Below are 24,208 nucleotides of genomic sequence, written 5' to 3'. Positions count from 1 at the left end.
CAGAGTCCTCTCTGTCTAAGGCCGAGACAAGACTAAGTGAAAATGCAGTTGAGTCCAAGACGAGACGGAGACCTTCAAAAATTGGTCTTGAGACAGATCCCGTGTACAACAACTCTGCTGATACCATCAGATGTTTACAACATACATAAAATCTGGTTTGCTTTTCAGCAACTTGATATTAATTCCTCTTTTTTAAGTCTGTGAGTCATATTATTATACTATCACCTTATTCTGGTCCGAGTTTCAAGCATTATTTGTCATTTCAGTGCTTTGCTTCTCCTAGAGAAAATGAAGTATTTCTGTCCTCGAAAGCAAAACAAAAAAAAACAAATCTGTGGATCTGTTGGTGTTGCCTTGATCTCCACAGAACTACAAAGTAATGTACAGTCACTCTGATGTGGGCAAGACACATAAAAGAGAAGAAGAGAAATCATTTCTCAGCAGTGTCTGACTGACAGAGTCTGTGGGAATCGAGGTGTTACACACCATTTCTGTAATGCAGAATTTATAGAATTTTAGTTATGTAACTCTTGTTTTAGGTGATTTGAAAAAAGGAAGAAAGATTGATGCATATGATGGCAGTGTTGCAGCTTGGTTCTGGGTGTTTCTGGTGTGTGCTGGCTGTATTTACATTGTCACCATTTACTAAAAGCCAAATAATCTAAAAAAGCAGACCAGATAGAGAGTTGCTTGAGCATGGATTTGTCAGCTCTCACAGGTGAGAGTGTCAGTGTTTGACCTGATTTTTTTGGCCCCTCCCTCACCTTCTTAAGGCTGTTAGGAGTCTGTATTTGCATGGAAAAGACCCAGAGGCAATGAACTAATCTTGGAAAGTAATGCTGTTGGAGGAACACTTGTGTCTTTTTGGCAATAATGACGTGCTTTTCTAAAGTTGTGATTCACAGGTGAAACAATGCCAGCGACAATAAAAACTTCACAATCTGTTCTGCACAGTCCATCTTTGTTTGCAGCAGTGCGATGAAGGCTGATAATGACGTCAGACCTTTTTTTGGATGTGAAAGCAGTTTGAGATACTGTAACTGTAACATTGCTAAATAGGAGCCAAGTGCAGAGGGGGAGAAGCAAACACACAAACAAGGGGCTTCTGTTGGAGTGGGCGTGTAAAAATAAACTAAACTTGCTGCAGAAATTTGGCAACTAAACTTAAATGCAAAAGAACTGACAGGAACAACCAGGATGCTGATCAATATATATACTGTATATGTATATAGTGAGTTTAAGCTTAACAGGTTAGGCAATATGCTGATGCTGATCAGATAAGACAGCTTATTGGCCATCACTCCCCACGAGTGAGATTGTGGCCTGCCAGCACAAATGTTGAAGAACACCCAAGACAGCTGCAGAATCAGCACCATGGACAGCGGTCAAGTCAGATTTATTTTAAGTCATTTTCTTGGAGACTTTAGATGTGTCCCAGTTCTATACTACATACTCCTGCAAATAAATCTAACTGGGCTGTTCACACTGGGAAAAGTGACACAATTAAGTATACTCAAACATGTCACTACCATATACAGTATAAAATAATGGATGTAGCCACCCATTGGATTGTGGACTCCTGTTTGACAAGTGGATGGAGATAATCCAAATGCTAGCTGCTAGCTTGGTTAGCATGGTTTATTTACAGCTATGATTAACTGTGATACTGCTAATGTTTTTTGCTAATTTGTGCTCGCCAAAAACAGACTTGTAACTATTAAAACAGAATGTACCTACCAGAAAAACTAAACATCCCACTCCTACCCAAATTGATTTGCCCAGGGGCCACTTTTGCAAAATGGCAGGGGGCCAGGGACCAGTTAATAAGTGAAACAACCCTGGCATGGATAAACAAGCTTATTTTGATACTTTTTAAATGCACTCTGACACCTTGTTTTAATCCAAAGTACAAAAACAATACAAGTCTGATTCAGTTCATCAGCATTCTCGGAACCCATCGGCTGTATTCGGTGTCTGACTTCGGGCAGAAGTCAGACACCGAATACAGCCTCTGGGGGCAGACCCCCGATTTTTTGGCATTCCGGTTTGATTTGGGCGGAGGAGGCGAATTTCCATTTCCGACTTCTGTTTATATATAAGTAAATGTGCTGAACCATTGCGATGGATTCAGAGTTTGCAGTGACGCCAATTATGTTCCGCCTCGTTAGTTCACCGCATGGACCGTTTAACCTGGCAACAACTGCAGCCAGCTCAAGCGTGATTTGTCAATATCACGCGGACTACAAACAGCCTACAACCGGAAACCAGGGCTCTTCCGCTCTTCTTCCGGAGGCAAGATCTCCGGGGTTTGCCTACAGACTCTACATTCACTAAATGTAGAGTCTGTATAGAGACTAGTTCATTAGCAACTACCTGGCACCCTACTGCGGGCCAGATTTGGCCCATGTGTATGCCTGAAAAGGTTTTTTAGTACAACTAAGATGTTTTTTAGATGACCAAAACATTACAATTAAGATTAAGGTTACAATTGAAAACACACTGAAATAGCTACGCCTATACTCTGTGAATCTGGGGTTACACTATATGTTACCTGACCAACATTGTTATCATGGTAGGGACTTGTAGACTCGTGGCATCCACCTGTCACTCAAAGCGGCCCCGCCCTTAACTACGCATAACTTTAAGCCTTGATAACATTTAAACAGGTGAGTTATTTAAAAATTCACCCCATGTGCAGTTGACATGAACTGAGACCAAAACAGTTTTTTGCACCAGGCTGTAAACATGTTTATTTCTGCTGCAAAGTCGGGCATTTTAACATGGGGTCTATGAGGACTGATTTGCTCTTGAAGCCAGCCTCAGGTGGCCATTTAAGGAACTAGTTTTTCAGCACTTCCATGTGGGCTTCATTTTTCTATCCCAGAGGTTGCTCCATGAACATCTTGAAAAACACAGAAAGTATAAAACGAGCCCTTTGCACTCTATGTAACAGCGGCCACTGCGGCCACAGGTGGCAATTACAGGTTAATGACAAATGCTAAAATGTAGTGTAACTGTAGCACAAGTATGGAAGAGTCATATAGTCAGCAAACTAGCTCAGTTACACCAGTTGAACAGTCATAACATGCTTGTTTGGTTGTTTAGTTTGTTTAGCTACTGCTCATACCAAACCAAGGCTGTAGCAGTAATGTGCTGGACTAAGAAGCATGTGGTTGCTTATGAATTGACCTTCTTTATCTGTAAGAGGACTAATGTTCTACGTCTTTGAAAAGTTGCAGTCTTGCTTTATGTGGTTGCACAAAACACTTTCTTTGTACTTGTTAGGTTTCAAAACTTTACATTGACACTAATGTGTCAGTAACACCTTATAGTAACCATTGTTAGTAAATGGTAAATTAATAGTCAAACTTATTTTACCATTAACAAACAATGAAATGATAATAAAAATTGCTTACTAATTATTATTTATGCTATAATTTATGTTTAACAGTTTATTGTTGCACATATAACATATTATATACTATATTAGTGTTTATTAATAGTTATTAATTGGTTTGTAAACATCATTTGGACACTATTACAAAGTACAGTAGCAACTGATGATTATACCTTGTTAAATGCTTAATAACTACTGTGTAGTGCATTTATAAACATTATTTGGGTGGCCGTCAAAAGGTTGCAATGTTTTTAGCTAAACTACGTAGGATTTATCAACCATTTAACAAAGTATTATAATCATCAGTTGCTACTTTATTATAGCTATCCAAATAATGTTAATAGATAATTTATGCACCAATTATTAACCATTCACAAACATCTAATAAAGTGTTTAAAATGTTAGAATGTGTGCAACATTAAACTTTTGAAACAACATAAATTATAGCATTACTAATAATTAGTTATAGTGAGGTATGCCCTTGTTTATTAACAGTTAAACTACTACTGATTAAAGTTGAGTTAACTTAATTATTAATGATGGTCATTAATGTCTTATATACTGGCTGCAAACTGCTATGAAGGTTAGTAGTTCAACTAAACTTTGGAGTTTTAGTTATGTGATTTGGGAGTGAGAGTTTATTTTGCTGTCAGCTGCTGCTCCTAGTTGACCTTTCTGAATTCTAAATTAAACAAGTGGGCAATAATGGATCTGCATGTTCATGCACCTGTTTATTCATTCGTCACATGCAGTATCTCAGGTGCCACAGCCTGGATTTTTAATGAAATTCAGAGAAATTATATGTCTAAATGCAGGTTTCAAGCATTTCCACTGCCAGTTACTGTGATTGGCATGTTGGTGGTGGTAGGGATTATAAGTCAGAACTGAAAGTTTAATAAACATCCTCTCTTACCCTGACTGATGTGGATTTTAGTGCATAACGGTCCTTGCATTACAAACTTACTTCAAAGACCATCAGTTTACTGTATGTCAAATTGGATTTTGCACCATTTTGAATTCTACCCCAGCAGCAAGGAGCAGAGGCCAGTGAACATGGTCGTGAGTTTTGTTTTCTGTTAACAGAATGGTGCTTTTCCTCACACAGTACACTGATCAAACCAGACACTGATGTTTGACCATGTTTGCAGTCGACCTTTCAGTGTATCAGCCAACTTCATGCAGCGATTAAAGAATTCATCTGCAGAGTTATAATCAACAGTAAAAGCTCATGGATTTGAATCTCTTTGCTGTTTCCTGTAATGAATAGAAACCAAAATCCAAGGCTTATGTATGATGTAGCCGTTGGGACAACAGTGTGCAGCTGGTGGCTTAAAGTAGACAATCGGACAAATATTTTTTATCTCCCCTGCCATTCTGATAGTATTCACACTTCCATAATGACATACCAACAAGCTTACCTAAGCCCCGCGGCAAAGAGTTTTTTATATGTGACTCACCTAAGAATTGATCTGCTGACTGGCCCGGATGGCGGCTGCATCCTTCTTCCAGCATGACAAGTTTACTCTGTTATTCCTTATTTGTTTTAATTCACTGAGCAATTTCTCTCTGTGCGACAAGTGCAGCGTATTTTTCTACAAAATAACTTCTTTTGTTAGTCTTTTTCAGGACACATTTCAAGCTTTTATGCCCTCTTTTTGTGCTGCTGTGTGTCACTGTTGTGCAGGTTTAGTCTGCACACTGTACACAGGAGGATTATGTGCTTTTCCTTGCTTGTCTCCCTGCTCTCACTCTAATCTGCTCCCCGACTCTCTCTCCCTGTTCCCTCTCCTCTTCTCTTCTCTGCCTGGCCCGTTGTTGCCATGCCACCACATCACACTGTAATGGTATGAAGCTTGATGGCCACCATGATAAGAGTCTGCAGGCTGCAAGTAGACAGGTTTATATGCTGGATGCAAGCTTCTGCTTTCACACTTAGTGAAATGATTATTGACACTAAATGAGCCAAAAAAGTGATGCTGAAAGGAGATTAAGCACAAGGAAAGCTTTCTTCAGGTTTATAATGCAGGCTCACAATTGAGAAGATTTGTTGTATTCTTTATTTACCTCAGCTGCAGAGAGAAGCATGCCTTCATGTGAAAGAGGGAAAAATGCATTCAATTGTATTTCCTTTTTTTCTTTTTTTCTTTTTCTTTACTTTTTTGTTGTTGATGCTCATGTTATTGATTAAGTCAGTATAATGTGCATTTCACAGCATTAATTTTGTACTGGGGTGTTGCAATATCAGCCTTTGGTGCAGACGATTCCTGTCGCTTCTCTGTCAGCTCTACTAAATTTGTGCTAAATGTAGGCTTTTGCATCTATTTTGCAAGTCTCGGTGATGCTTTTTGTGGTTTTGCTTTGAATGGTGGTGGCGGGAGGCTGTGAGTCACTCATCTAGATGTGAAAATCAACTCATCAGTCTTCCTGCCGGCTTCTGCTACCTAGCTGCTAGCTAGCCAGGTCAGCATCAGTAAAGACTGAGGAAAGATGGCAAAGATGTGAACCAGATGAAAAAGCACCTTGCACATCATTGTATGGATGTTGGAAATAAACTGGGCTGGATAGCAAGGCAGCAAACTCTAGTAGTTATTACAGGAGCAGAGGGGGAAGTGGCGTGACGTAGCATAACACACGTTTAAGTCTGCGTAATGTTGTACAAATGTCGAAGAAGCCCATTTAGGGTTGGCAGGAGGGTTTTGGTGGATGGGTCAAACAAACACAGGACTTTCACCCAGGAGGCCAGTATTTGCATCACAGAGTCAACGTTGACTACTTTTATTAACAACATAGCCTGTGCTTGTGATGTGTGTAAAGTGTCCTATATTAAATGACATATATGTTGTTATGTTAGTGACAAGAGTGCCAAACCGTAATGTTTTTTTCCCCCCCAAATATAATGATGTCGTTTTTGTTGCCTAAATCTAACCAGGTAGTTTTGGAGGGAAACTGTAACAGGACATGTTTAAAACTGCAACTGTTAGAATGGTGAGATACATATCACCTTGCAGCCACTCTTTCCATTATCACTTTGTCTCCCCAACACCATCTTATTGCCTTTCACTATCCATTAAGTGACTCATTATGTACAATTTTGTACAGTTGTGGTGACAGATTCTCTCTCCACCTCCCTACACTTGTATCTAAAGTGTAATTCATTAGCCTAAAGAGAGACACAATTCACAATAAACAAAGTTAAAGGTGAATTTGACTGATATCATTATTGCTACTTTTATTAATTTCAGATTTTCGATGGCTATCACAGTAATATTGCTATCATGAACTCTTCTTGTCCACAATAATTGTGAAGTGAAAATCTGATATCGTGCCAGAGATACAGAGTTGGCTTACATTGTCAGCGGCTTAACAGCAATTACAAAAAAAACTGTGAAGGAAAAGCTTTTGGAAATGTTTAATGATCATTCATTATTTGAACACCAGCTTTTACTTAAGAATGTGCAGCACAACAAAACCACAAAATGGCTTCTCAGTTCCCAACAGTGGAGCCAGAATTTTTCCCATCAAAGTTGACAACAGTAAAACAAAGCAATTCTATATTTCTGATGAAAGTGCAAGTGTTTTCAAACCCTCAAAATGCTGCAAACAGACAAATGAATCAGAAGAATCAATATCTCTGGTGAGGAATGTGTTTTCCTCAGAGCAACATTTGTAAATCAGCAGCAAAATGAACATGAAATATCCTGTTAGAATTCTCTCATTACTAACAAACCTTACTGCTTTATAACTGAATCGCACCCACTGATCTAATGTTAGAACATCAGTTCTGGATTTAGGTTGTTCATATGAATATACTGCCAGATGGGTTTTACTACTGTATATCTGGCTAACTTCCTGGTTTGATGACATCTTGCTGAACCAGCCAGAAATACAAAAAAGAAAAAAGAAAGCCATTTTGAAAAGAAGCCCCCAAAAATACAACAGAAAAATCTCATTATTCAACAGCTTGCTCTACAAAACACACAGTTAGTCATGAAGCATGGAGCCATTTGTGGCCTGGCTGCTGGCTGTGTTTAAAATGTGTTTAATGTTGGATTTTTCTGTTGTCATAATTAGAAGTGGAAAACCATCAGGCCTCTGGTAGCAGGTTGCGCTGCGTACTGTAGAGGACAGAGGGCTGAAAATCTGGCCGCTACAAATTGATTCATTATTGAGGCTTAATTAACATCAGCCAGAAAGCCTGTAAAAACCTGTTACAGTAATTCTGGTGTCCGGCTAAGCTAGTTAGCTCTAATCTTGTTGGATACTCAGCAAAAGAAGCATTAGTATTAGTGCGATTATTAAATTACCAGAAGAGCCACACTGTTTATTGTTATGGTGATTATCGTCTTTTGAACATACTCTTGATGTCTTTCCTGTGTCTCTGAAACTGTCTCTTTTTGTTTGTTGTACCTCATCTAAATGCATTTTACATGAGCTGCCTGTGGCTTTAGTAAAAATTTGATGTTATTTTTTACTTCTGCAGAGGCAGAATTTCATCAGACGAACATTGCGTCTGGTTTAGGACTCACTGTTGTGCCTCCTGCCCCGCTCTGAGTCTCGTCTGGCAGTGCTGTGTTTTGCTGGGCAGGGCAGGGCTTGGCACTGTGCACGGGGGGACAGATGGTCTTACGTGTGATCTTGTTGGAGGTCCAGAACCATACCCCAGCAGGGACCCTGCCAGCTGACAAGCCTGGCCCGACGTCCACCCTATGGTCCCTGGGTGGGACTCCGACTGTGCCGGCAACAGGACGGGCCACCCAGGTGTCAACCAGACAGACAGACTCTCTCTCTCTTCTCTAACCACCACAGCCAGCTGTTTCTCCTCTGCTGCTGCTGCTGCTGCTGCTGCTGCTGCTGCACACCGCCACCATCACAAACAGGAACACATTACACAACAGGCCTGAAATCATGTTCAAACATAGGACAGAAACCTGTTATAGTAAACCACAATAATTCTCAGCCATTCTCATAATAGCAGCATGTAATAGATACTGTAAGATGAAACATAACAGCAGACACATATTTCAGACAGCTTGAGCTCAGAGGCTTAAAGTCTGCTCAGGATACTGTTGATGTGTGTGTGGGTGGTTGTACCATATAAGCTTTTTAATGCGTCCACAATTGCCCGTGCCAGCATATTGTACAGATAGGTTTGATGGATTGAGACAGGCTGAAGCCCAACTGCAGCAGTGCCGTTTCTGTAGCTGCTTGTGTTATTCATGATGTCGTTGTTGATGAAGTTATCACGGCGACGCTCTAATCCCAAGCAACCCCGTGCGACCGCTCCACAGCTTACGGCACCAGGAAATTCATCAAGTCATCATAGATCAAGTCACACTGTCGTGGATGGCATTGAAAAAGTAACAAGGGCAAGCTATCGAGTGCCTGGATACTGTGGCAGCAGCTGAAAAATGCATTTATTTTAGCCAACCTCCGCGACTCTGGGCTGGCTGGGCTGATGCACTCCACGGTTAGTCAGCACTCCCGCCGCTTTGCCAGCTCAGCTTTTATTCCGTGCCCTGGAAATTGAGTTTTGCTGGCCCTGTAATGTACTCAAAACTACATCTGCAACCGACTGATAAATCTACGCTTTGTTGCGCCTGACGGATGGCTGTGAAAATGAAAATTCACCACGGCATGTTGCTGTGTCAAGAGGAAGGTCACTGTAGATTTTCTCCTGCTCACTGAGGAACCTCTACCCAGGGTGAAGCCCAAATGACCATTTTGTCTCAGTATTAATATTTTCATAGGCCTGTTCGGTTCAATGAGATGACAGGTTTCTGGATTGTTTTGTTTCACTGCTGTGTCTCCCAGCTGACTGAAAAAAACCCAGCTCCTCTTCCAGTGTGTCAACAATATCTATTATTTGCTGAGAGAATGGCTTTATATCTACAGAGTGGTAATTGTGTAATGTGCATGTGTGGTTACATACATGAGGGTGCTGTTCAGGCAGCTTGATAAATACCACAAGATGACAGATCTTTATTGCAGAGCAGTAGTCTGGGTATGACACTCCAAAGACCAATTTTAGACTGTTAACAAGGCCTGGACCTGGAATACCTCACAGCAAAATGTCACAAGGCCTCCCCCTTCCACACCTCCTTACTCTCCCGCTCCGTCTCTGTTCCGCCCTCAGCTCTCCAGTGGACATTCAATGAATTGTAGTTCCTCTCTTTCAATTTGCCGACCATGTTACCTCGTTCCACAATGTGCCGCCCCGAGGGGATCACAGGGAGGCAAGAGCAGCGGCCTCGGCCAGGTCCGCAGAGAGCTGATAACCTTTCAGTGTTGCTTTAGCGCACTGTGTAAAGAACAATCAGAGCTTATCAGCATCGACTACAGGCGAATGCTAATTCAATGTCATGCAGACAGACTGCAGAGGGAGAATGAGAACATCACTTGGCTTTGACTCTGACGTCTCCAGGAGACAATTAACTTTAAGAAGACTGAAACCTGTTAGCTTTTTATTGCCTTTCTAATCTGTAATCCACCTCGCTAATCAAGGTATTGAAATGTTACTGACTCCTGCTATGTATTAATTTTCCATACTTTATTCTTGTCCTCAAAAAGAAATTGTACCTCTGACAGTAGGCTACATGTAAAAGAAAATACATTTAAAAATACAGTCACAGTATAAAGTCCCAACAAAATGAAAATACACTGATGCCATCTTGCAATGGGATCACTCCAGCTGTGACACAGCGATCTGTGATTTAAAGGGGATGTTAGTCAGGGGCATGAAGTAGGGCCCTTCCCTACTGGCCCCCTCACTCAGACCACAACAATTTTGAAAGTCAGCCTTAATTTTGAACTAAACTACACAACTATGGAGTTTTGTGACTGCATCTTGCGCAGTTGTTAAACTTATGATGTTGTCAAAATCTTTCCACAGACAAACAGACAGACATATGAACACCTGGCAAAATAATTGATTGATAGAGAATATACTGACCTTTCAGCATTATCTGAAAAATACTGCATTATTTTTTATGATTGTTTATATGAATAATTATTTATATGAATTATTTCAACCTGCGGCCCCTTGCTGCGAGTGATAACCTCTCATTTGTCATTACCAAAAGCTAAGGGAAAAAAAGGTTTTGATAGACTGATGAAAATGTCTGACCCTTCTACATTTCCTGGTTTTGAAATCTGGCCGAGTTGAATTTGTAATCAAATAGCCCTGCAGTACAATTTGCCTGGCCTTGATGGTAAAAGGACAGGCACAATTTGAAAATCTCATAAGTAAACTACTTGCTGTATTGCCTGTTGAGTGCAAAATTGAGAACAAATTGTACACTGTAGCTTCAGGAAAAGAAATCCAACAGTATTAAGTTGCAAAATTGTACAAATTACTTTTAACCTAGAACCTTTTACCTAGAATTACATAAAAAAAATCCTTTCAGGAGGAATATTAAGTGTAACAAAATGTCAAAAGGAAAAAGCAATCTTTCTATGCAGCTGCAGTGAAAGCTAGCATTAGCAGGAGAGTAACTTATGGACCGCCAGCTGGTCTGTAAAGGTTACTACCACAGGCAATTCAGACATGGTAGTTCAACAAGAACCTAATTAAAACACTACAGGCCTGTAGACACATCAACATATGAAGATGCTTTCCTGTCTGGTGAGCATAAAACAGACAGTTTTGTTGTTTGTTCCAGAAAATGTTGACATTTTGAAGTCTCTCTCTGACTCTGTGAATCTGTCTGTCTAATTTGCCTCTTTGCCCTCTTGTCTTTCGCCCTCTCAGCGCGAATCGTGCGGAGCCGTCAGTGGTGTGAGATGGCTCCCTGCCTGGAGGGGGAGGTCTGCAGCCTCCTGTTTAACCGATCCGGCTGGACCTGCACCAGGGGCAGTGGTCGCATCAAGACCGTCACGGTAATTTACAAGACATGACATTAATATACGCCATATGCACTTAACAGCATAACGCCGACATTTTCAGCATGGGTAAACCCTGTGAGCTGATAAGTGTTATGTGAAGCCAGAGCTCAGGGCTAGAGGCTACACACAGCTCCTAGGGTTCAAAGACTGCATTAATGCTGGATCTCAAATTGTAGGAAACTTATTCTGAACACAACTATCCACTATTTAACTTTTGGACTGCCTGCTGTAACAAATCAAAGAAACCAGACTTCTGGGTACATTTCTTCATTTCACTTCATCTCTCTTGGACTCACCACATCGATAATATTGTAACGAAAGTTGGCAGAGGCACAAACAGTACGAGAAAGTGTTTTGAAGATGTTATGAACATGGTCATCATTGGTTCCAATATTGCTCTGTTGTTTGCTCTGCAGCCAATAAGAAGGTTATATAAAAGCTGCTAGATCAGCTCTGCACTGCCAATATCTCATTGGCATTGAACAAACTCTAACTAAACTATTCTGGCAACAAAACTTCAACTAAACGTCAACTAACTGCTTTTTATCAGGAAAAATACTTTATTAGGTGATCCTGTGTTCTTCTGGGACCAGCTTAAACACTTGATAATATACTTGCATCTTACTTGTAATACTAGAAAGACTCAATTACAGTATCTCCTCCCAAATCGAAAATAAATTATTTTTAACTATTCTGTAGAAAACTTCTCCAGATTTGGTGCTGTTACCAACTTGCCTTGGTTACATTGCTAATACAATACAAAAAGCTTAAAATTAGGCAATATGTGCAGATGTGATGAAACTTTGTAACCTGATTGCCAGAATAAATGTTGGCATTGTATGTTTCTACAAATCATGAATATGTTACATTTGCATGTTATTATGTAGCGGATACACTGAAACTTTACACTTCAACATCACTGTGATTAGCATATTTAGGTTCATTCATTCATTCATTTATCTTCTAACCGCTTCATCCTCTTGAGGGTCGCGGGGGGGCTGGAGCCTATCCCAGCTGACATCGGGCGAGAGGCAGGGTACACCCTGGACAGGTCGCCAGACTATCGCAGGGCTGACATATAGAGACAGACAACCACTCACGCTCACACGGACAATTTAGAGTTATCAGTTAACCTAGTCCCCAATCTGCATGTCTTTGGACTGTGTGAGAACCCACGCTGACACGGGGAGAACATGCAAACTCCGCACAGAAGGGCTCCCACACCCGGGATCGAACCGGGAACCCTCTTGCTGTGAGGCGACGGTGCTAACCACCACACCACTGTGCCGCCCCCCATATTTAGGTTAAGGCACAAAAAACATTTGATCATGATTAGGAAAAAAATGTGTTTTGACTTAAAATACCTGGTTTTATAGGTACTGTACAATCCCCACTGGAAAATCAGCGATGTCTTGATAAAATAACAACTGCTTCGCGGGATACAATCCAGGCAGGAAGTGCACCAATGTCTTTGTAAAAAAACAACTTATTTTTCTGGCACTATTCCTACTAGAAAAACACTAACAGGTTTCTACAAAACACCCCCGTTTGGTGCCCGAAAAGCCATTCGAAAAACAGTGACAGGTCGCTACAAAAGACCCCTGTTTGGTGCCCAAAGAGCTGCTGGGAAAACAGTGACAGGTCGCTACAAAAGACCCCTGTTTGGTAACCAAAAAGCTGCTGGAAAAACAGTGACAGATCACCACAAAAGACCCCTGTTTGGTGCCCAAAAAGCTGCTGGAAAAACAGTGACAGATTGCTACAAAACATCCCCATGTGGTGCTTGAAAAGCTGTTGGCAAAACAATGACGGGTCGCTACAAAATACCCATGTTTGGTGCTTAAAAATCCACTGAAAAATAGCGATGGGGCACCACAAAGAAAATCTTGTTTGATGCTTAAAATGCCACTGGTAATACAGTGACAGGTCGCTACAAAACACCCATGTTTGGTGCCTTAAAAGCAGCTAAAAAACAGTGACTAGATGCTAAAAAACACCCCCATTTGGTGCCTGAAAAACTGCTGGAAAAACAGTGACATGTTGATGCTAAACACCTGTTTGGTGCATTAAAAGCTGCTGAAAAACAGCAATGGGTTTGGTGCCTATGTAATGGAGTTAATATACAGTATGTATGATCCCACTTGCCATGACTCACACTGCTTTATTTTACTTTCTCTGAAACTGATTTATTTTATGGTCAGTGAACACAACACCCCTGCAGACTAGGGTCGTGTACCCCGGAAGATAGCAGCACTTTGGCTGCGCTATCTCCCTGGTAGGTGCACATGTTATCAGCTCCGTAATTATTTTGTATTAATTATCTTAACTTTATATCTAAGGGGTTGTGTATGTTACCTTTTGTAAGACTGGAGCTCCCGATTGGTTGAGCACGTCCTACCGTAAAAGTTGACAGTGTTTTTAATTATTGCGGGAAGATGCGGGAATAAATGGCGGGTGCCAACAGTGCTTCATGACTGATTTTTCTCGTGATTATACACAACACAAGAGAGAGTACACAACCGCTACACCTACAAAAGCCACTGGTAAAAAAAGATCACTACAAAACACCCCCATTTGATGCCTAAAAGTCAGCTGGAAAAAAAGCAGCGACTTTGGTTTTGTTGTGTCTGTTTATGAGCCCAGAGAACACTAGCAACCATATATAATGCTGATGGGGATCATATATACATATAACAACAATAAAAGGCTGAAAGAAAACATCTGCTGTGACATCACTCGAGGCCATGAGTGCATCATGCTTAAATATTTTAACCGAGCGGTTCAGCAGCAGTTATCTGTCCCCTTTGATTCAATGTTGATTCACCCAACAATCAAACAAAGCCATGTGGGCAATTATCAGAGGTTTTACCTCGAACACGTACTGTGAAAACTAATACTGGGAAATGTGGATTCAAATATGAATATGAACAGTTGATTAAATCATTTGCTCAAACAAGACATCAGACATTTCAGGTGTCAGCATCCTGCTGAGAAAAATAATGGCTGACAACAGTCTATGACCTCCCCCTGACTTTGTGAGAGATTTAAATGAATACAAAACATGATAAATTTTTAAAGCCTTCAATATGGTGTCATCTGGTCCTCTGTAGGCTCCTCTCACAGTGCGACGTGCATCCAATGCCTCAGAGCTGCCAATGCTGCAGTGCTCGCTGAGGCTTTGCTCTGTGATTAACTCTTATGCGATTCAGCAGTGAAACAATAAACAGGAAAGACAGAGCCAGCACACCTCACAAGTCTGGCTGAGGGTTAACTTGATATTTTAGGGGAGTTGTTGTGTTGTGTCATTATAAAGGAATTATCATTATGAATGTTTTAAAGCCGTGAGGGGAAAAAACTGTGAGGGCGCCTACAGAGTGGCCAACAATAATTACTCTCCGAGCGCTGCTGCTTGTCTGGTCAACGGCTGAGTCGCTATGGATACAGGTCTCAATTTCACACCATGCAACTTTATGCTCAGTTGAAATTGAGGAGTACTCTGTTTATTCTGTGCAGACTAGTTTTCTCACCAGGTGACCATCTCCCGCCAATTAAACCGTGTTTGAACTGCCTGTTAAATTCCCTTCACAGTTTCACCTGCCAGGTCTCCTATCCCTGACTCTGAGGCTGTAGCCATGGAATTAACATGTGGGGGGACCAGATCTCCTTCAACCCCACCCTTGGAGAAAAATTTGAAACTAATTTTGTATTATATTATTTATAATAAGCAAGTACAGCTAAACAGTATACTATGTGAATATGCAAGAAATAAAAGCTACTACTGTCTGCATAAATTACACATGCAGCACAACAAAAAATGAGACAGACATCACATGAGTGATCTGATAAATATAACATAATAAAGACATTAATGCTAGTTCAATACACCTGTGAGCACCATTGATGGTTGCTGGGTGACTGTGTGTCTAATAAACTGCAGGCACTTTTACTTCCACTGTACAAAAGTGAAGCCAAAATATCCCTAATACAGCCGCTGCCATCTTGCACTGGTGACATCATTTGGAGCCAGTTTATACAGTAGCAGTCTGCGGTTTTAAGGTCTTGCCCATACACCCTTCTGACCAATTATGAGCAGCGCTATTGGCACTCACAGCTGTCAATCATGACATCAATCCTCCTTTTTATAGCATCAAATAACTAATTAAAACCAAACTTTTAAGAAAAACAAGCATTTGAACATGCATCAGTACGATAAACGATTGTTGGGGAAATGTATTTGCCAATGTCCCATCTGCTAACATAAAGGGGGCCGGGTTTATGACCTTTACTGCAGCCAGGCACCAGGGGGTGCTCGAGATGTTTTGGCTTCACTTTTGGGGAGCTGTCATGTCATCCAACTTTATATACAGTCAATGGTTGCAGTGCAGAATCATATATTGACATATACGTTACCTTTTCATGCTTTACCTGACTATTAATACGGTGTTACAATAATAACTTTCCCACCAACAACTTAACATTAACAGATCCTAAATTTTTGCAAAGCTGGTGAGTGAAATATGTTTAAAACGTATGAGCTGTTTGCTAGCTAAGGCACAGATTGTATGCTAGCTAGCATTCCAACAAAGGATGTCCTGATCTGGTCTCAAAGATTGGTATTGGGGCCGATCAAGGCCCTTTTTAACAATTGGGATCAGCTATATTGAGTCAAATAGAGGATCCAATATTTGTTTGAGGACAGCTGTCACACAGATGTTTATACTTGCCAAGCTGTCATGCAAAGACTTATGGAGTGCATCCATCTCCAACTCTCCTGTTGTCTTTCTCTCCACCACTCCACTGAGCTCCCATGTATGTGTAAGAGCAGGGGCCTAGCTCTCCCAAGACGAAACACCACATGCCATAACCGACAGCAAAAGTGCAGTATGAGACTGTTTATTTAAGTTTTGGTTTTTTGGTTGTTTTTTTCCCCAAAATTATAGCACTCATTTCATTTCAGCTCAGTGTGAGAGAATCTTGTGTTTATGGCGCGTGGTGTTTCACTGCAGGCGGAGGAGAGAGAGACAGCTGTGCAGAACTTCAACCGCACTCACTACGCCACTGCAAAATGCACCAAAAGCTGTACAGATGACAAAACAATCAGTGGAACACAGTTAATTCAGGTAACTCATGCAAAGTCTGCACCAAGGCAACAAACACTGGAAAACAGTCTCTTAAAGGGACTAAAAAATTCCCTCAAGAGGCCAAGAAGATTAAAGAGAGGGTTTGTTATTTTATACCTGTTTACTTTTTTGTGAAAAATAAATAAACAGTGATTAAGCGTGCACTCTGCAGCTGTATTATATAGGAAATAGAAGTATCGAATGGGACTCGATATATCGGCAGATATATCGAGTCCCATTCGATACCCCCCCCCCAAGAGTTTACAGAGTATAATTGCTGCCCTGCCTGGCTTTACTAGTATTGGTATGTATGTTTGTGTTCAGTAGTTGGCACTGCACAAGTCCAGCTTTTTTTGACTTCAGCTTGGATTTTCTCTGTTGAGGGATGTAACTTACAGAGACAGAGCGAGTGGGACAGCACAATACAGCATGTTGATGTCAGCGAGGGATGACAGCACGGACAGAGCAGGAGAGACTGCTGTCCTCATCGTCAGGTACACAAGGCCGAAGGTCAACCTGCGACTGGATCTCTTGATTCTCTCTTTCCTTTATCTCCCTCACTTGCTGTCTCTTTATATCTCTGCGCTCCTCCGCCTCCTCCGTCCAGCAGCCCTGGGCAGCTGCGGCAGATTTCACGCACGCATTCCCATCGTGCTGTAATCTACCCTGACAGCACACTTAGGTTAGTGTTTTGCTTTTGTACATACATTTACAAAGAAATGCAGATTACGTGTTCCACTGCATATTCTCAATTAGCTGAGTTTTATTGCAGAAGTTAATCACAAGTGATGCTGGTGGTTTTTTTGAGGGGGCAGGGATAGGGAGGATTTGGCAGCAGAAGAGAGGAGGTATCCAGAGGTATTTGTTGTAAGACCTGAAATGGGAGGAAAGCTCATTCTGGAAGATAAATGAAAATGAGAAATCTATAAAGAGGATTGATCAGACTGGAGCGTGGAGAGAAGGATGAAGAGAGAGAGAGAGAGAGAGAGAGAGGGAACAGGGTGGAGGGCCAGGCTGCCACTCGGCCACTGGCCAAGCTCTGTCTGTCCACATCTGTGTGCAAGAATCTGAGTGCAGAGAGGGGGTTTCAGTTGTGAGAGAATCTGTCTTCACATGTTCATAATCACATTACATAGGAGCACTCAGTGTGACAACGTGGGTTTCTGAAAGCTGATAATGGCTGCACTCATTATTCATGCTGGGGTGCGTGGGCCAGACGTAGGTGGAGTTAGCCACTGAAATAAAGTGACAAATGTACCTGATGGTGGCAGATCATGCATCTAATAAAACATGCTAATATCAGTCAAACATAGGGTCGGGGATCGTTAGTATTTTATCACGTCTAAATCCAGTATCGAATCTGCTTATCTAGCCTGTTTAAGCTTCTACAATTGACAGGTAACTAAAGTTAAAAATGACTTAAAGATTCAATTCAGTTGTGTATTTTTTGGGGTGAGAGAAACACTTCAGTTTTGAGTGGCAGCCTAATTAATGCTCACAACCTTTAGCTACAACCTGACAATGAGATAAGCAGGAGAGGATGTGAAACGTTGACTAAATGAATATGACACATTCAAAAAAATAAAAAATAAATGATGTCGCCTGCTGATGTTTACATCTTATTTTCATGAGCTAATTCAGATCTATAAAGTTCATTTGTTTGAAATTAAATGATATATATTTGAAAGTTTACCTGGGAACTTGATGTTTGTGTAATCAGTTATTTAAGACGTGGAAGGAGATGAAAAGATTTGCTTGCACATTTTATAACAGCATCACTTAATTGAGCAGCTGTGTAAAAAACATTCTGTATCTTCCACTATAAGGCTTCTCTGTTGCCATCTGTTATTTTCCAGATGTAGCATGCTTTTATTTCATTCATGTTTATGCACCAGTTTTTGCAGTATCTTGACTGCTACTGTATGTTGGAGTTGGTTAACTAGCATACAACATTTCTATATTGAGTGCTACTGGAATTAATACAAGTGGATAATTTTGCCCTGATAGTGGGGAGCCCTGGGAATAGAGGTGTTGATCTATGTGCCCATCACTTTGGTCCAGAGAGTCAAATGTCTCTTTCACTAACACTTTAACACTGGTCCATACATTTTGAAAACTAACAGCTGAGTTTCCATGAAATGTGCTGGGAATATTCATGTTCCTTTTATGATACAATAATAAAGTTTATTTGAATAGCACTTATCAAACCCAGTGTTACAAAGTGCTTTACACATAAAAGCACAACAATAAAATACACAGTTACTGTTTGACTAACCAGGCAGTAACATCTATTACTTCACACAGAAATTTAGAAGGCATTATATCGACAGGGCTTGAGGAGCATTTCAGGCGTGCCATGCTGATCATGAGCTCATGTAAGGAGACTGGCATGAAACTCAATAAAACAGCACAGTGAAGGCAGGGGGCATCAATAAAAGGAGGCAGTAGTTTTTAATCGCAACCTGCTGATTTTATCATTAAAAAAATGTTAAAAATTTAACTGTCATAATATTTTCTGTATGTTAATTTAACTGTTCTCTGTAACATGGGGAAATTTTAACATTTTTTGGTTGGAGGGTTCAAATACACCCACTTGTTTTTCATGCCTCTCCCTGCACTACATATTATTTGTTATTTTTGTTATGTTGTCTATTTTAATTTGTGCAAATTTAAAAACAAAAACTCTCCTCACTAGAGGACTTACATTGGTTAAAATGTACAGGATTTAAAAGACAGTCCATGGTGTTAAAAAGAGCTCTGAGACTGTGCTTACTGGTATGAATGAAACAGAGGAATAGTTGGCCCTTGTATTCCTAAACTGTTTTGCAAAAGAAATCATCAGCTATTTCATTTGTTGGGAATTTACCTGAAGTCTTGTCTACCTCCACTTCTGCTCCACCTTTAAGATGAATTCTGTCTCGATGTTGACCCCCTGACCTTTCCTCTAGTGCCACTATCAGTCCAAAATGTGGATGAGAAATACTAAAATCTAAAAGGCAGTCTACTGCCATTAGATATACTGAGCACATTTATTCTCCTCAGAGAAAGAACCCTTTGCATTTCAGACACTTCATGAGCCACCCTCAGGTTGGCTGATACTGAACAGATAAGTCAACTTGTACTGTAAAGTTGGTTTCCATCTTCAGTCTGACATTGTGTCAGATAACTAATTTCCATGGGGGAGGGGGATTCGATTTTCCACAAACAATCACTAGAGACCAATGTACCCACCTGAATCTAACACCAGCTGAAGTCGACACTGATGCGTAGCCATGCCAGCATATTGGTTTTAGGAGTGGAGTAGAGCTAAGCAAAAATTAAGTATAATGGCAAGAAGACATGTCGATTTAGGACAGCCTCAATAGCAGCGTCTATCTTGTCTTTATACAACGGTTAGTTCTGCTTAAGTGATTAGATTGGACAAGTGGCATTCCATGAGTGCTGATAAAAAGTACAACACCACTGGGACTTTAACTATGCATGTATCATTCCACTTTACAGGCACTATAAACCATTAATTACATAAACCGTCAAAGTTGTTGAAGCAAACTTTGTGCCTCAAATAAAAACATATTTTAACAAATAAAATCTAGATTGGCAGGAGCCTCACGGCAGCGGTTAATGACACTGAGATGTTAATCTCACAATAAACCAAAATGGCTTGATTTCATCATTAAACCTGGTAATAACTTTTGGGTGATGTTACCCTTGTAACAGTTAGCCCTATCACTGTGGGTGTATGCCTCTGTGCCAGGCCAGACACTGTTGCCACAGCAGTGGTGTCATGACCAGGGAAGGTCGATACTCTGTACACAGCTCTTTTACCTGTTTTAAATTGTCAAATCTGCAGTTAAGTTACTGTGATTGGACAAAATTCAGAGATTGGCTGAATTGATTTTAATTATTGCAACTGCAACATCCTGGAGGGACTGGGATGAGGGCTTTGCATATTATAGAGTATACAGTAAAAATGCAGTAAATATTAATAAAACTGCAATATATTACAATAATGTATTGATATGAGCCTAATGAGCCTTGCTGGCTCATAGGGGAATGTTGGGTCTCTATAAATTAAAGAGCGCAGTTCTGACCTGCTCTATATGAAAAGTGTCATGAGATAACTTTAGTTGTGAATTGGTGCTATATAAATAAAATTAACTTGACTGAATAAAAACACCAACCTGATATATTAATGAAGTAGTATGCCAGGCTAACTGCACCACACACACACACACACACACACACACACACACACACACACACACACACACACACAGACTGTAGACACATACCCCTGCACCTGCAACTCCTTCTAAACACAGCCCCCTCAGCCCTGTCTCCACAGCCCGCCCTCCTGTGTGTGCAGCTCACGGTGGCACTGCCAGGTCACACACTCCAGCCTAACCTGCTAATGGAGTTTGCATATGCAGCTCGCTCTCCACTGCCAGCTAGCCATTAATATGAATCACTCTCTGGAGGCCCCCCCAAACAAGCTGGCAATTTGTCTTCACTAGTGAGCCACTGAAAGGTCTACATATGATATTCTCCGAGGTGGAAAGCACAATCTGGCGGGGGGGTGAGGGGGGTGGGGGTATGAGGTTGGTTTCATACACTTGACGGAGGGCACGGTGGTGTGTGTGTGGATGCATGGAGGGCGGAAATGGCTGTAAGGTGGAAAATTGGTAAGACAGACATACCGAATTCAGGACAGTAAAATGATTTTTCTCCTTTCAGGCGAGCAAGAGGGTTGTGAGATTGCATCATTTGCTCCCTGCTTGGTAAGAGCTCTGTGGAGAGCACTACTGAGCTCTATTATCAGCCTTTGCTAATCGAGTGATGGGCTCAAATTGAAACTATGCATAGAAATGCTTCCTCGGTTGCAGGATAATTCCAGACTATTCCCCCAAATGTTACGTTCTGGGCTTCAAATGTTACCTCACATGCTAGAGGGAGCTTAAATAATGAAATGTAAGCACTTGAAACTCTGATCTGATCATATTCAGACTGCGGTTTCACGTGTACTCTGTCCCTCAGACAATACTCGACAGTAGCTGGGAAAAAAATCTCCCTACACCCACACAACAAATGCCTCTGCTGAGCTTGTGTGTGGCCTGGAGAGGAACAGAGCAGTTGCAGTTGGGCGTTTTTGCCAAACGAAGAAGAGTTGCAAAATGAACAGCACACACACAGACATACACACACAGCACGACCCAGTAGGTCAGAGAAGCTTGCATCATGTTTTTTAGCATTTTCTTTTTTTCTCTCTCTCTCTGCTCTGGTGGCCTTCCTCCAGCTATGTGCTCTTTGTTCCAGCGTCAGCCAGGGCAAAAAGCTCGTGGAGTGTGTGTAGTCCTGCCAGTGCTGCTGTAAACATGAAGACATCATAACCAGTTATCTCTGCAGGCCTTTTGAAAGGATGCCATATGACACATAATCTTGATTTGTACAGGAAAAAAGAAGTAAAAGGTGAAACTGTGTGAGAAATAGAGAAAAGAAAAACAGGTGATTGAACTGAGAATGTTACGAATCTGATGCAGACGGGCAGAACAAACAGAAAAAGTGGATTCATGGCACCACATCAATACAAATGTTCCTGTACAGTTATGAAGGAGTTATGAAATTATCACCTCTTATGAAAGAGGTGAGAAAATTTCATGGACAGATGAAGCAGCTCCACAGTGCCGTTATGTAACACTCGCTAGCATCTCACTTATAAAGGCTTCAATGTCTACGACAAACAACCAGGCAGCCAAGTCATGTGTCGCCATGGTCACTGCTGTGCTGGCAACCCATCTGACCAGAGACAGACTTCTAATGAGCTTGCTTCTCAAAGGCAACGCAACACACTCAGGCTCTGTCAGCAACACAACTGTTTGTGTGCGGCTCCTTGAGATGGATTGTTGATTAGCTGGTGAGGTCAGAGAGTGTAGATGACAGATTTCTGGTGGGCTTGGTATCATTAGTGTAAAAGGATGGAAAAGGATGTGGTGTCCAAGTAAGAATAACAGAAAGCAATAAGGTTTCAAATTGAGTCTCAGGTGCACTGCCAAAAATGTCCTAGTATGTCATCTGTCTCTATCTATCTAACGTTGCGGTGACATCATTTCACATTTTCTCCAACTGAAATTAATTTTTTTTCCTACAATTTCCTTGAACTGATAAAAAAAGAAATTCTTCTGCACTTGGTGTCATGTTCCATCATTACCATGAACAAACACACTGTAGTATATTTTGAGTTCATCACATGTACACCACCCCTACATCTGTAAATGCTCACGCCAGCACTAAACGTGTATTAATCCACCGCTAAAAATAGTCCACAACATATGTACTATTTACTACCGTTTTTTGTTTTTTTTTAAGATATTTTTTTGGGCATTTTGCCTTTAATGGACGGACAGCCAAGTGTGAAAGGGGAAGAGAGAGGTTGACATGCAGCAAAGGGCCACAGGCTGGACTCGGGCCCGGGCTGCTGTGGAAAGAGCCTTGTACATGGGGCGCCTGCTCTATCCACTAAGCCACCGACACCCCTTACTACCGTTTTAATAACGTTTGGTAAAAAAAACTACAAGGCACAGGTGCTTTAAGTTAATGAGAATTTTCACATAAAATTAAACTTTTCCTGCATTCATATGCTGTCAAAATAGGTTCTAAAACAGGTTCCTGAATGGGAAAATTCACATGAATTCCCTCTTAAGTCAGAACAACAACTCAGAAAGTTGCCGAAAATTTTGGTACAAAAGTTGCTGAGTTGTCATGTAGCCTATGCAGAAACATGGCGGATAAAAGCAAATGTTTGGTTGATGGATTAACCTTATTAATTCACATAATGTACGTCATTTTTTCTAACGTGTATTTGTAACATGGCATTAAGTCGTAACTGTTAGTTGTTGTCCTCGTAGAGTGTCATAGATTAGTTAAAAAAGTTATTTACAAGCAATATTTCAGTAGTTTTAGTCTGGAACAAAATCAGTGTAGTATAAAGTTTCAAACAGAGCAAAAAAAACCTAAACATTATCTTTATAACATTCATGTTGTTTCCACATTACAACTCAAAGCTCATGAACACACCTAAATCTGAAGAACAACCTCCCAACTCAATAAATGGGACCGTCGGTGGAGCATGTAACTGCAACATATGTATTTGTGGGCTGTTAAAAAAGATCTGCATGTTCAGTAGGAACCAATAGGCTTGGGGCCAAATTCCACAGACAGGAAGTCAGAAAGTATTGAGAGACGGATTAACCCACTGAAGAGTAAGAAGAACAACAGAAAAACACACTGTTTCTGTTAAACAAAAGAATAATGTTTTAGGCTTTTTACTGAGGCTTGAATTCCTGCTTTTTCAAAATGCTACCAAAATAAAACAGATGCGTACACTCACCCAATTCTCATACATATTGCTTACTTGCTGCTGATGCAACACAACCAGTTAGACCAAATACAACATTAGTCAAACAGAAACATAGAGGTGCCTTTGCTCTACTGATTTATTATCTTAAGAGCTGCTCTGTCTCTGAAAAAATGTTCGTATATGTTATATTTAAACCACTAATCCACATGTAGTGATTCATATATGCTTCATGTTTGTGCCACAAGATCTCATTTTGCATTTTGTGCAGACTGATGTTCAAGAACAGCATTGGAAACAACCTTTGACCATCGTTGGCTCTGTGCTAATGGAAAATGATCATCCTGCAGTCCGCACTGAAGAAAATGTTTTCAAAAGACAAACAGGTTCAGCTGAAAAGCTTGAATGCTGCTCACACCAACATCCAATCTTTTGTCTATGGATGTGATTTCATTTTTA

The 24,208-nt window shown here is 40.8% G+C and overlaps 1 protein-coding gene across 2 annotated transcripts in view; it reads left to right on the top strand.

The window, feature by feature from the left end:
• Positions 1-24,208, top strand: part of tafa5l (TAFA chemokine like family member 5, like) — a 68,565-nt gene that overhangs the window by 32,165 nt on the left and 12,192 nt on the right. For both annotated transcript variants that reach the window (XM_050065155.1, XM_050065156.1), the window contains exon 3: positions 11,145-11,272. In XM_050065155.1, coding sequence (XP_049921112.1) covers positions 11,145-11,272 — 128 coding nt within the window. The remainder of the gene's footprint in view (positions 1-11,144; positions 11,273-24,208) is intronic.

Source organism: Epinephelus moara, chromosome 16 (genome assembly GCF_006386435.1).
Source record: "Epinephelus moara isolate mb chromosome 16, YSFRI_EMoa_1.0, whole genome shotgun sequence".
NCBI classification, from domain to species: domain Eukaryota; kingdom Metazoa; phylum Chordata; class Actinopteri; order Perciformes; family Serranidae; genus Epinephelus; species Epinephelus moara.
This window is presented reverse-complemented; position numbering and strand designations above follow the sequence as displayed.